Genomic DNA, 13409 nt, shown 5'->3' on the forward strand with positions numbered 1-13409 from the left:
AAATGCACAATTTCTCTCGGTATAAAATTTGCTTCACGTTTTTTGGAAAGTTCCATTTTTACCGGCTGGATTTCTGCAGCTCATTTGGTTGCAGTGACCCCCCAGCTGAAAGCAACATGAGCCTTTTTACCCGCTGTTATCTGTGAAGGGCCAAGGGCCAAACTGGCTCTCTGTCAACAGATTTTGAATGGTGGCGTCCTTCCAAAGGTCAAAGAGAGACCCCCCCCCCCCCCACTGATTAGAGTGCTTGACTGTAAGAGTTGACTTCAACAGAGAAGTTTCAGCTTGCTCTTTGTGTCTTTGGATCCTGGGACATGGAGCCTTTCCAGGTACTGTTTTCTCTTTTTTTTCCATTGTGTGCAACAACGTAGTCTTATTTAGTTTTTAACCCTGGACTGTACCTGACCACACGATGACTCTTAACTTCCCTGTGAAGGTGCTGCTCGTGGTCCTCCTGACCGCTTCGTCTCACGCTCAGTCCTTCCACCCCGGAGAGTGTCCCCAGCCGCCCGTCCAGCGGGATTTCGACGTGTCGAAGGTAAGCGGCGCTCAAAGCGCTTGTATGTCAGAGGTTTGGTTTCTTACTGCGATGTTCTTTCTGTCTCGGTCAGTACATGGGGACCTGGTATGAAATCGAGCGGCTCCCAGCCGTGTTTGAGAGAGGGACATGTAACCAGGCCACGTACAGTCCGCTCGCTGACGGGACGGTCAAAGTTCGCAACGCAGAGCTTCTGTGAGGAGGCTGCTGGTTGAAAACCAACGTTTGCCCTCTTTTTATCTTTGGTTAAACGTTGAGATTTTGGAATTCTTATTAGTTCTCCCACTCTGCACAGGTCAAATGGGAAGAGAAGTACCATCGAGGGTGTTGCCAAAGTCATAAACCCGTCTGAACCGGCGATATTGGGTGTCAGCTTCTTTAAAGGTAAATACACCATTTTAATATTCCACTACAATACTTGTATGTATTACTACATGCATCCACTTCCCACCATACGTGTGTGTGTGTGCAGGCGTTCCCGACGCTCCCTACTGGGTGCTCTCCACCGACTACCACTCCTTCTCTCTGGTGTACTCCTGCACCAACTACTTCCTCTTCCACGTGGACTACGCCTGGATCCTGGCTCGCACTCGGGCGTTGGCTGACGATGTCATCGGCCCGTTACGCCACCAGCTGGCCGCCGCCGGCGTGAACACGAACCGCCTGACAGTCAGTAATCAGACTGGATGCGATCAGACCTCAGGTACCACGCTGCTGAGTACATGCGTGTGTGTGTGTCATTGATCCAACAATGCACCTACAGTGTGTGTGTGTGTGTGTGTGTGTTTTTTATCCTTCAGCCAAGGTGAATGAGCGACCAATCATCGGTAAGTGACAGCAGCGTGAAGTCAGGTTTACTTACACTGCCTTGCTACATTTCTCTTCTGCGTTAAAATGCTTTTGTTCCTCTCAAAAAGGAGTTCTGGCCCAGGAGGTTTCTTCCCCCAAAGCCAACCGGGCCTCCTACATCGCCGCCTCCTACGTCAAGACCCTGGAGTCAGCGGGGGCGAGGGTGGTGCCCGTCATGTGAGTCGGTCATCGCGTATTTCCCTAAATGTCATTCCTATGGCATGTGACACCCCCCCCCGTCCTCTTCTACAGGATCAACCAGACACCGGAGGAGTACCAGGCACTGTTCGCCTCCATTAACGGGTAAATGCGTTGTTTACAGTCTCAGCGTCTGTTTGGGGGGGGAGAAGTTTTTTCAAAATCACTGAGATACAAATATGTGTTTATTTGCCTGTGGAACTTTTGTATTGTACCCTCAAAAGTATTGATTTTTACCCCCATGTCGTCATGTGACCTGCTTCGCCTCCTCAGGCCTCTGAACATTTGTCTTTGACAGAATCCTGTTCCCGGGGGGCAGCGCCAGCATCTTGTCGTCCGGCTACCAGCGAGCCGCGAAGATATTTTACGAACTCGCTCTTGAGGTGAAAAACACGACCAGCCAGGTTCCAGCGTGCTTTTTTTTCGCAGGATCATCATTTCTGTGAACTTCTGCGTGACGTTTCAGGCGAACAAGCGGGGCGACTACTTCCCGGTGTGGGGGACCTGCCTCGGGTACGAGCAGCTGGCCGTGCTGACCAGCGGCGAGGACCTGCTGTCGCGCACCAACACCAGCGGCGTGCCGCTCCCTCTGAACTTAATGGAAGGTACGTCGGTGTTTTATATTCAAAGGGAGGAAACCCCCCCCCCCCCCCCCCCCCCCAAAAAAAAAACCTATCCGTGACCCGCCTCCAGGAGCCAAAGGCAGCCGGATGTTTGAAGGCTTCCCAGCAGAGCTCATGGAGGACCTGGCCTCCGAGCCGCTGACGGCCAACATGCACAAGTGGAGCGTGACGCTGTCGGTGAGTCAGTTCTTTCTCGGGGGGGGGGGGGCAGGGGGAGCAGAAGGGGAAGCAGCGAGAGACACAAAGGGGTTAAATTGCTCTCCTCGTGGTTCTCTTTTCAGACTCATAAAACCAACAATCAGCTGAACAGCTTTTACAAAGTTCTCTCCACAAACACGGACGGGACGACGGAGTTCGTGTCAACGGTTGAAGGTGAACTTGATCGGCACCAGAGGGGCAGTCGCACCGCAGGTGGAGGTTATTTCACACGGCTGCTCTCTCTCTCTCTCTCTCTCTCTGCAGCGTTCGATTACCCGATTTATGGGACTCAGTGGCACCCGGAGAAGAACGCGTTTGAGTGGAGGCAGCCGTACATTCCTCACTCCCCGGCGGCGGTCAGGATCTCCTTCTACACGGCGCAGTTCTTCGTCAACGAGGGTACGAACAGGAAGGTGCTCGAAAGACGAGCCTTTGTGGTTTCTGATTTTTTATTTTTTTTCTCTCTCTCCTCACAGCCAGGAAGAACTTTCACAGGTTTGAATCCGAGGAGGAGGAGAGGAAAGCGCTGATATACAACTTCAGTCCCGTCCACGCGGCGCCCCAGAGCGGCTTTGAGCAGATCTATTATTTCTGATGGAGGTAACTTTTCCATGATCCTTTTCACTCGTGTGATGCAACATTTGATCTGCAACAACTCACCGTTTGACATTGATTGTAGCTGCTGGATTTACATAAATGGCACAACAGGCATTCTAACTCACACATGATCTATCCGGAAACAAGGTTACAACCACAGGTGAACAGAGACGACTCGTCACACCTAACTTCCAAAATGCTTTATGCACAAATAACACTCGACATTAATTTTTTTTCTATTTAGAATAAAATGATATTTGAATAACATTTACACATCAAGCTGACGAGACATGGATCTCAATCACAATATGTATATGTCATTAAATGCAGTCCAGTGGGGAACATTCAAGATGTCAAAGTGGCGCTGAGCTATCAGGAACGCGTGAACATGCACTGAAACTCATTCAAATCAGTAAAAGGAGATGAAACGTAAATGCATAACTTTGCAGGGTGTAACACTTCTAATGGCTCCTGCCTTGAATCATGTGTTTAGTGATTTATTAAAAACACTCTTCAGTTTCCTCCACCTGGTGGACTGTTCTTAAACATAAAGCATGCAGTTAGCTTATTTGTGAAACTCCCTTCAGCTACCCAAATAGAGTAAAAAAAACAAAAACTTTCAAGCCATATGTTTACAATAATTGCTGCCATTTTAGGGAATGTGCTTTCTTGCTTTGAGTTAGATGACAACACTGAGCTTAAAAACAACTGATTGCTCCTGTACAGTCCAGGTCAGAACCAGTAAATGTTCCTGTTTTTGTCCCCATTCTTCTTCTTCTTGTCTGTTTGCAGCTGCAGGATTTCCTTCTGACAAAGTAAGGCACAGTGACTAAAACACTTGATGAAACGAGCGTCACAATAAAACCGTAGGCAAGTGAATTCCATCTGCGTCACTGATACACACGAGTCGAGGCTACGAGATGAACATCGAGGGGGGGGGGGGGGGCGGCGGCAAAAGAAAAAGATCCATAATTTCAGCGTGTATTTCTGCTTTTTACGCACACGCAACAACCGACACAACCACAATCCAACATGAAGGCTCTTCAGAACTTTAAAAATAGTAACATCTCCTGCGTCGTCACGAGTTCGACGTTTGTGTGGAAAGCTGCTTTCAAGGAGCCGGTCCGCCCGGCTGCAGAGGGTCACTGGCCTCTGAACTTGGGGGGGGGGGGGGGGGGGGGGGGTGGTGAAGATGGAGGTGGGTCTGCTGGAAAGGCAGTCTCAGGGACGGCATGCGGACGAAATGCAAGTTGAGCAAAAACACAGACGGGAGGAGTTGCGCGTCTTTTGTACCGCCGCGTGTCAGTGTGTGTGATGGAGGACGGGTCGGTGGGGCCCAGGAGGCCCCCCCCCCCCTGCTAACCCTCGTCTTCACTCTCCTCCTCCAGGGCCTCCTCGAACACCTGCTCCGGTAGCCTGAAGCACTCCTCGAAGAAGTTCACCAGGGACTGGCTGAGGTGCTGCCTGGTGGCCGCGCTGTGGATGAAGTGGCCTTCGTCGGGGTAGATCTGAGGGGGGGGGAAGAGAGACGCAGCGTTTGGACCTTTCACATCCCTGGATACTGTCATGTCTTTTTTAATTAACTCTACGAGGGTATTTTTAACATTGTTGTCAACCTACTACCCTTCGACAAACCATTTTTTAAGATTTCAACAACCGACTGACTTCTTTTGACATTCTATTCTAACAATTGCAACTTATATTTCAATAAAATTCAAATGAACCAGAGTTCTTAGTTCAATTATTTCAATTTGTAAAATGTTGAAACCCAAATGAATTTAGCTTTTCAAGGTTGAATAATTGAGCTATTTCAGGAGTAAGATATTCCATCTGCGTTATGACCTTTAGGCGGGTCGAACTAAAGTCTCATGAGGCAAAGCGCGTGCGACCCATCGTTTGGCGCTTGGCTGCTGCAATTTGCGTCCTAATTGGATTAGTCCTGGTGTTAATGCAGGAGGCCCTAAAAGGTCTCCTAATCTCATTGTGAGGGCTAATCCTGCTTCCCAGAGGTTGGGCAACACGTCCACCGACCAGAAGCCTTAATTACAAAGCGGCGAAAAGTAAAAGCCACGTACCTGTAAGGTGTAGTTGGCCTTCTCGTTGATGAGCTGGGCGATGAACTTTGCTGTGTGTTGGAAATGGACCTTTTCTGGGAAAACATAATGAAATACGCGCCGAAATGTCAAAAGATCTCATTGCCTGGTGTGAGGTTTACAAACCGTTCCATTAGCCGCTTGCCGTACCGTCAGCTGTTGGGTGAATAATGAGGAACTTCTTGTCCATGAACTGAGACGCTCTGTGTGCTAGATTTGCCGTCTGAGGGGAGAGGAGCGACGAGACAAATTGTGATCAAGTGAAATGCGACAAACGGCGACTGGGCAGCTGGAATGTGCGACGCGACTCTTACGGTGTAGGCCCTCGGATCGGGTTTCGGAAGCCCCAGGTATCGCTCCGAGAACGCCGACGCTGCACGGGAGACATTACAGAACTCCAGTCAACTCCTTATTTTAATGAAAGGTGAGTCATTTCTGTCCTTTTTGAAGGACGAAAAAAAAAAAAATACACATTTTCCTCCATATTCAAATAGATGCAGCCATCTACATGTTCTTTAGTTTGCGGCAAGGTCTTCATTTGCATTTCTAAACGTATACGGCGTCACTCGCTGCCTCGAGCTGAGCGAGAGGAATCAAATTGATGCGAAATCACTCCCACTGTGACGCACAGTTCCTCCCTAATTTGCACTTTCCTGACTAGAGCCAAAGAGCTCTCTCTCACACACACACACACACACACACACACACACACACACACACACACACACACACACACACACACACACACACACACACACACACACACACACACACACACACACACACACACACACACACACACACACACACACACTAGGTCTCTGGCTGCCGAGGTGAGGATGGCGTAGTTAACTTTGTCTGGCACTGTTATGATTGGGGTCGAGGCGTATCTGCAGCATCGCGCCGAGATGGTGTCAACAGTCATGGAAATAACTCCCTGCTGCAAAGGGGAGACGTCTCTCTCTTTTCCCTTTCAACACTCTCTGGAAGGATTATGCAGAGATGCGACATGCAGCGGGGGGGGGTTACCGTAGAGCTCAAAGTCGGTGATGGGGGAGAGGACGGCGCCGCACTTCACCGGGGATTCGTTGCCACTGACCAGCAGGCTGGTCACATAGCCGCCATACACCTGAGGCACAGCCAACCAGTATGATGCATTGCTGTGTATTCAGCTATCAAACAGTTGCTAAAATGAGCATAAACGGAATTAAACAAAACGTACATTGCACATTGAAGGTGAACAGTTGCTAACATGAATAAAATTACTTCATTTGTCATATGTGTGTTCCTATGTATAAAATGTTAAAAATAAAGTGAGCCAGGTGTCTCTGCCTCCCTTTAGCGCTCCCAGAGACATTTGGAAGATTAAATCGTGCTTGAAGGAAAACAACCAATCAGAGCCTCTAACTCAGCTGTCAATCACCGCGAGTGAAGCTCGGCACTCGGATCGCTGTGTTCACCTAAGCTGATCCAAAATCAATCACCATTCCTTCACTGCAGTGCCAATTTCTCGCCTAAAGTGTTCCTAAAAACATCATTTTGTGTACTGTCAAACTGTGAAATCAGTATTTTCACAGTGGGCCGTGAGGACATTTGGGTTTAGTAAAGGATCTGAATACTCAGAGGAACTGAGCTTTTAAATGCAGACAATAGCACAATTATTATAATTCTTATTCATTTTCGTACACGTTGTGACATTGACGAGGCTTTCAAGCACACCGAATATTTTTACCTTCCCAAAAGCTCCAACCCGGGTCTTATCGATGTAGGTTTCTTTCATGAGAAACCTGCAAGAGATAGAAGTGAATTATAGGAACAGGAACAACATTTCTATTTGACTTTTGGTTACAATTGTATACTACGATTCTAACAACTACAGCTTCAACAGAAACATGCAAAAAGATACAAATATGTGTCTGATGACAATAACGAGTCATGTGAAGAAGGCATACTCTAATAGGTTTAAGGTTACAGGTTGAAACCAAACTCATTTCCATTTAAAACCAATTCATTCTGATTTATTTTCTCCATTATGGGAATATGTGTGGCTTCGTGTAACCACGGATACGGTTTTTATAACTTAGCCCGGAGGCAATGATTTAACGTCAAACCACATTTCCTAAACTATATTTAATCTCACGTTCTCTGGCTGTTTATTGCATTTTCACCCCGATGTCTGTCTTTGATATGAAAAGGCAACGTACTCGAGGGCTTTCCTCTGGTCCTGTTCCTCGTCCTGCCCCAGGCGCTTCTGGACCCGCTGCAGCAGGTTGGTGCCCTGGAAGCCGGCGCCGCGCCCGTCGCAGCGCGCCACCACGGCGCCGAAGCTGCTGACCAGCGCCGTGGCCCAGTCCACGTGGAACCGCTCCGCCACCGTCTGACCCCCGGGGCTCCCGTCGCTGCACACAGGCAAACAGCGGCGTGCAGCCGAGGCGGCTCGGTGAGAACCACTCATACGATCACATTTACTACGCAGCGTTTGTCTGAAAATGGCTTTTTAAGGCCCGAACAGTCAGAGCTGCTAACGCAAACATCTTTCTTCGCCGTGCACGAGCGTGCACCAGGTGTGTAAACGTGTGCTGATACTCACACGAGCAGAAGCAGCGGGTAGTAAGCTGTGTCCACAAAGCCGGCGGGTTTTAGGATCTGCATCGACAGGGCTGCAACGCAAACACAACGGCTTAAAAAAAAACAGGTGAACCGAGGAGAGACTAAAAGATATCCTTAGCCCTGAATACGCTAATAAGTGTGATGGCCGAACACATCCTCAGCCTATTGTACATAAAACATCACAGCATGAAGTTTGTTAACTATTAGATGATTCATACAAAGGGATGCACAGATTCATATAGGAGACATGACACCCACTGTAGTCCTCTATGTTGATCTCCTTGTACTCCACGGTCGGCATCTGCATGGAGTCCAGGGTGAGCCTCAGGTTCTCATTGCTCTCCAGTTTATGTACTAATGTGATGCCTGCACACAGCACACACACACACACACACACAGCAATGAGTTGGCACGGAACACGCTTTGCACGAGCTGTGTTTGGACAGCTTCAATTTCAAGTGACAGCTCTGAAAACTAAGAAACAATTTATGTTGCATAAATCCATCCATCAGCCTGGTTTTCATTATTATTTTTCCTCATCCAAAATATACTTTTTGATGTTGTGGAATGAAATTCATACAAGAAACAAGCTCCTTCAGAGCCTCTCGTCCTCAGACGCGATACAAAAGGAGAGAAAAAAAAAAGAGGTCGCCCTGAATGGGGAACCAGCTGTGCTTATCCAGCAGCTCCAGCTGGTTTGTGCACCACTGACTTCTCCCCCTCTGTCTCCATGGCTTCTGGAGTCACAGGCGATGCAGCCAACCTTGTTTTTTAGGATTGGTGTGTGTGTGTGTGTGTGCGCACGTTGGTGCAAAGCGTCCACCGCATCCGGGGGAGGAATCTATACAAAGGCCGACTGTACTGACGAACTGACAGGATGACGGAATTTTAATTAAACCTTCAGAGAGCGAGGGGAAGAAGAAGAAGAAGAAGAAGAAGGAACTCTGTCTGAACTATTGATTGAGGCCACATCACTGTGTCTCTGTATGCATCTGTAGAGTAACTCGCACTGTTGGAGCAGTACCAAAGACTCTCGGGCATCTACGGGGCAATCGAGCAGCAATCTGACCGTTAATAAAAACGTAGATGCGGCGGTGAAAGGGACTCGGTGTGTCAACATCTGGCAAACAAAAGCGGCGCCTTAATGGCTGACAACGTGACATAATGGAGTGTAATGACATCGGGAGCTGCTTTAACATTGACTTCATGTTGGTAAGACACACACACACAGGCGCCCTGTAGTAATCACATCACAGTACGCAGGGCAGGTCGTAATGCAATGACGGAGAGTGATGTGATTACGACTCGTTCTCGATGCGGCAGAAAACACTCTGACGAGGTCCTTTCCGTGCCGCTGTGCACAAGGTCACTCGGTGCAGATACTTACTCTCGCCGTCCTGCGTCTCACTGTCCCCGTCTCTCTGCGTTTTGTAAACGGCTGCGAACGGGACGTCCCGCCCTGGGCAGGAGGTCACAGAGTTTCACAAATCATTTCCAAGCCATGGGGAGATAATGTGAGGTGGAGTGTTGCATCGTGGGTTCCAGTGAGAGCGGACAGCCACACTCATCTACCTTGGCAGCTGAGCAGGAAGAAGCTCATGTTGTGGCTGAAGGAGCCGCTGATGTAGTCGCAGCTGTCGGACAAGGCGCAGGACAGACAGCGGCGGTTGAAGGAGCCGAAGGTGTCCGCGCTGAGGGGACGAAGAGGAGGTCACTTCCCTTTCTTTGCTTTGATGGAAAGAAGCAGCCAAAAGGGCAAAGGAGGGCCCAGTTACCTGTACAGGTGCCTTCGCTTGGGACCGTCCTCTGTGCTCAAGAAGTATCTACGTTGGTAGAGAAAGAACAACGTTTATTCATTTAAAGAAAACACCAGCAACGTCCCAAATACTCACAAGAACAAGTCGTTTTCATCGATGAATGATGATTCAGAAGAGAAGTAGGCCAAATCCCCCCCCCCACCCCCAGTTCCCCCAGTTCACTGCAGACGCTGGGAATCAGTAAGTGTGTGAATCTCTCTGCTCACATCAACTGGCTGTCCTCGTTGTAGGCGAGGACCTGGGTGACGTCCCAGTCCCCCGATGTGATGGACTGCAGGGTGTCCGTGCTGGTGTTGGGCTTTGGGGAGAAACACAGGGAGTGAAATAGCGTGCGCGAGACCCATCGATACGACGCCTGGCCAACACGTTACCTGGGAGACGGACATGGAGATGTGGAAGAACTTGCCCCGGCCTCCTTGCGGAATGGCGCGGGTGAAGAAGAGCTTCAACCCGTCTTTGGAAAACAGAGGCTTCTCGTTCTGCAGACACGGAGGAGCCGTTTTTTCAAATCAACAACAACCTCCACCAAAGGGCTGGCGTTAATGACACAATCCTGCATACAATGTACACAGGTGGATACTACGGGTGGTACCTGTCTGTGGAGCCATCCTTCACTCTCATCCTCGTGTTTCTGCAGAAACAGGTGGGAGCTCGAGTCAAAATCCCCTAATGCCTTTGAGACGCAAAGTTCACAGAAAGCACACACACACACACACACACACACACACACACACACACGCACGCAGGACACAGACCTTTGTGCAGACCCCCGTTGTGGCCTCGCACAGCGTGAGTATGGAGATGTTCTGGGCTCTGTTCAGCCAGTTGATGGCCAGTTTGGTGGTGGTGGCCCATTTCACCATGGTTACGTAATACTCACTGACAAACACAGGGTCATGTTTTAATTAGTTTCCATTTACTTTACTTGCACATTATGATGTGGTTTTCCAAAGCGGATGAAACATTAACGATATCTTTTTGATGGAAAGTGAGATATTAGAGCAGCTTAGAAGGAGGAATTAAGAATCAGATGGAGGGATTAGACGTGATGGAACTTAACTTGGGATCATATTTAGCAAAAAAGCATCTCTGGAGAAATGATATTCTTACAGAGTCTTTACAGGACACAAAGGAAATTAAAAAAAGGTAGCATCAGAAAGGGAATACATTAAAAGAGATTATCCACGTGAGAGAAGATATGAATGTAAATCAGATCCACAAAACCAATGCACGTGGTGCCACATTTGCACATTTGCAGACCGATTGGTTGGAAGTTTGCGAGCCTCACCTCATCCGGGGATCGTCGGGCCTCCTCATCTCGATGGTGTGAAGGGGGCCGTTAAGGTTCACCACGTAGAGAGTGATGACTGGGTTCTCCTCGCCGGCCTGAACGGGAGGAGAAGACGACGACATGAACGACAGAACATCGAGGGGGTCTAAAGAGAGCGTCCCGTCCGGAAGGGTTCGAGTGGGCACCTTAGGGTAGTGGTACTCTTTCCCCACCGGGTACGGCGTGCCCGTGAACATGGGCAGCTCCATCCTGGGCACCAGGCTGTCGTTGATGGTGGCGTAGGCGAGCCTGGCGCCGTCCGGAGACCACCAATGGGCGATGTGGGACTGGAAGATCTCCTCTGGAGAGAGAGAGAGAGAGAGAGAGAGAACGAAACCAGCATCAATCTTCATGGGGGCAGGCAATGGAAGAAACTCGCAGAGCAGGAACACACATTATTCATAATGCTGCAGGCCAATAGAATCATTGTGGTGGTTAGATATTAAGAGACGTACAGCATGCTGCAGCATCAGGATTCGTCTTTGTGTTGCGCCGCTTTCTGCTCACAGAGACGCTTTAAATTAGTCTCGAATGAATGTTGTTCATGATTTATGGATGTAAAGTGGAGCAATTTTTCCTGATAGCAAAAAGACATCGGTTTGAAATTGACAAAACCTACAGTGGTCTATGAGGCCACTTCATCAAAACAACACATACAAATACATGTGGATATAAATCCCCCCCCCCCCCATTAAAGGACGATAACACTTCCAAGACCAGGCTGGAGGGGGCCGAAAATGTGCCCCATCAGCAAATAAGCGACACTATATCACCCGACCGCTTTGCTACGTTTGCATTCACTCAGTAGCTCTCGGACCCGCACGGAACCACACGCGCCCGGCGCCACGCGCCCGGGTCATCAATCACGGCGCCATTTAATCTCAGCACGGCCCATCGACCCAAATAGAAAACCAGCCAAACAGCAATTTCTCCCCATGTGCCACGACAGCGTGTAGCTCACCATGTGACTCTGGTCGCGGGGTTGTTGTCCCTGCCTTCGTGTGTGTGTGTTTGTGTGTGTGTGTGTGTGCGTCGACTCATTTCACACCTGCGGCCAACAGAAGCCCCTCGAGAGCCTCCGTGTGCAGGTGTGTGTGTTTAAAATAATGTTTTCCAATCTTGTTCTCACACAGAGGAAATAACGGGGGGGGGGAGTCCTCCATCGCACAAACACAAACTCCTCTGTCAACACGCAATGAGTTATTGAGAGACCGATGCAAACGAAGGCTCGGTGAGGGAACTTTTTGGGCCGCCCTGCTTCATCATCCCGACACAGCGCCGCCACCGGCTCCATTCAGAGCGGCTCTTTGCAATTAAAACGGCATTATTGCTGTTTATCGGTGGGACTGGGTGCTTGCTCCTGGGAATTAAAACAGACTTCAACTACCAATTAGCATTTTCATTAACCGCGCGCGCGCCTGGCGGAATGACTTGATAAGCAGTGTCGTTCGACAACCCCCACCCCCCCCCCCCCCCCCTCCCTCCTCCCACCTCCCCTCAGCACAGACGCCTGTGTACATTTGTTTTCTAATGCAATCCTGCAGAAGTCTCTGCCGAACAATGCTAAAGCTCGCTCATTCAGGCCTGTATCTTTGTGCTTCCTGTCCGTCGGATCGCAGCGTGTGATGACAGGACACGACAGGCGTTAATGCTGCATTTGAAAATGTTAAAAAAAAATTAAAAAAAATAAAGAGCATGAACAGACGTCCCGCACGGCTTGTTCTGCCGCTACCTGTTGACCCCGAAGCAGCTTGAAAAGCTTCCTGTGTGGAGCGGCTCGGACGGGGTGGGGGGGGGGGGGGGGGGGGGGGCGCCGAGTCACCTTGGCCAGCGGAGGAGAGAGTTGATGGAACTATCCTGATGCGTGCGCAATGACAAAGGAAAGCGTCGGGGACAAAAGGCAGAGGACCTGAGGCCGTGTGAGGGAACTACTTTTGACGAGCCAGCTCTCATCTCTCTTTTTTTTCTCCTCTAGTGATGAAATTGTATCTCTCTCTTTCCGCAGCGATGAAAGAAAGGTGAGCTGTCAGAGGCTCGTCTGCTCTCCCGCGTCCTCCTTCCCCGCCGCACGGACTACATTATTCACTGAGTAAAGGACATTATTAATGCATGAGAGTCAAGTGGCGAACGAGAAGTAATGAATGCAGATACAGGCAGACTGAACTAATGAGAAAAGGGAGGAAAGAAAAAAGGAAAAGAAACCTCGCTAGTGGCATTTAGTTCATTTCTTGCAATTAGAAGGAAGATTAAAATAATATGCTCCTATTACACAAGCAACCAGGCATATGTATGGACAGAAATGATGGAGCGTCGTATGCGATGTGTCCAACAGAGGGCAGCAGGCGCACGTTCCAGCAGCTTTATTGCCACTTATACTTCATCTTCTATCACTACAAAGCCTGCCGTGCACCCTGCTAATCAGATGCAACCACTGCACTGAATCCGAACTCCGTCCCAATAAGACGAAAGAGTCCCTGGTTCAATTCGCCGTGACGCTGCAGGTGATGATCACGTGACCGAGCGGCGCGAGACTGAGCTCATCTGGTGTGCGGCGCC

General features: G+C 49.4%; 2 protein-coding genes across 4 annotated transcripts; one reads left to right on the plus strand and one right to left on the minus strand.

Moving 5' to 3' along the window:
• The first annotated feature begins 237 nt into the window (after positions 1-237).
• Positions 238-4528, plus strand: LOC119198868 (gamma-glutamyl hydrolase-like). 3 transcript variants are annotated; one of them, XM_037456440.2, is made up of 16 exons: positions 238-329; positions 437-538; positions 612-733; positions 834-922; positions 1011-1241; positions 1339-1365; positions 1456-1564; positions 1640-1690; positions 1884-1968; positions 2052-2190; positions 2279-2385; positions 2490-2580; positions 2671-2805; positions 2883-3006; positions 3796-3818; positions 4392-4503. In XM_037456440.2, the coding sequence occupies exons 1-14, from the start codon at positions 315-317 to the stop codon at positions 2999-3001; spliced, it is 1422 nt and encodes a 473-aa protein (XP_037312337.2). In that variant the 5' UTR covers positions 238-314; the 3' UTR covers positions 3002-3006; positions 3796-3818; positions 4392-4503. The 3 variants fall into 3 exon arrangements, with proteins under 3 accessions (XP_037312337.2, XP_037312335.2, XP_037312336.2); XM_037456438.2 differs by lacking the exon at positions 3796-3818 and having other exon boundaries at positions 4392-4528; XM_037456439.2 differs by lacking the exon at positions 4392-4503 and having other exon boundaries at positions 3796-3950.
• LOC119198869 (dipeptidyl aminopeptidase-like protein 6) lies at positions 3189-12317 on the minus strand. Its single transcript, XM_062559385.1, has 18 exons — positions 11000-12317; positions 10812-10909; positions 10279-10402; positions 10116-10154; positions 9895-10002; positions 9730-9821; positions 9482-9529; positions 9279-9397; positions 9094-9165; positions 7965-8072; positions 7687-7756; positions 7301-7495; positions 6829-6883; positions 6126-6225; positions 5411-5469; positions 5247-5319; positions 5079-5152; positions 3189-4511 (listed from the first exon to the last, which is right to left on the minus strand). Exons 1-18 carry the CDS (start codon positions 11204-11206, stop codon positions 4362-4364), a joined length of 1791 nt encoding a protein of 596 aa, XP_062415369.1. The 5' UTR covers positions 11207-12317; the 3' UTR covers positions 3189-4361.
• Between the last annotated feature and the right edge of the window lie 1092 nt (positions 12318-13409).

The sequence above is a fragment of the Pungitius pungitius genome, chromosome 19 (genome assembly GCF_949316345.1).
Source record: "Pungitius pungitius chromosome 19, fPunPun2.1, whole genome shotgun sequence".
In the NCBI taxonomy this organism is placed as follows: domain Eukaryota; kingdom Metazoa; phylum Chordata; class Actinopteri; order Perciformes; family Gasterosteidae; genus Pungitius; species Pungitius pungitius.

Bases quoted from the DNA above. Each gene is read 5' to 3' on its own strand.
- LOC119198868 (XM_037456438.2), top strand. The intron at 539-611 runs GTAAGCGGCGCT...TGTCTCGGTCAG, and splicing joins GGGATTTCGACGTGTCGAAG to TACATGGGGACCTGGTATGA. The intron at 2,386-2,489 runs GTGAGTCAGTTC...TTCTCTTTTCAG, and splicing joins AGTGGAGCGTGACGCTGTCG to ACTCATAAAACCAACAATCA.
- LOC119198869 (XM_062559385.1), bottom strand. From the start codon at position 11,206: ATGAAGATTGATGCTGGTTTCGTTCTCTCTCTCTCTCTCTCTCTCTCT. The intron at 9,166-9,278 runs GTAGATGAGTGT...CCTCCTGCCCAG, and splicing joins CTTCCTGCTCAGCTGCCAAG to GGCGGGACGTCCCGTTCGCA. The intron at 6,226-6,828 runs GTAAAAATATTC...GCTGTGCCTCAG, and splicing joins GGGTTGGAGCTTTTGGGAAG to GTGTATGGCGGCTATGTGAC.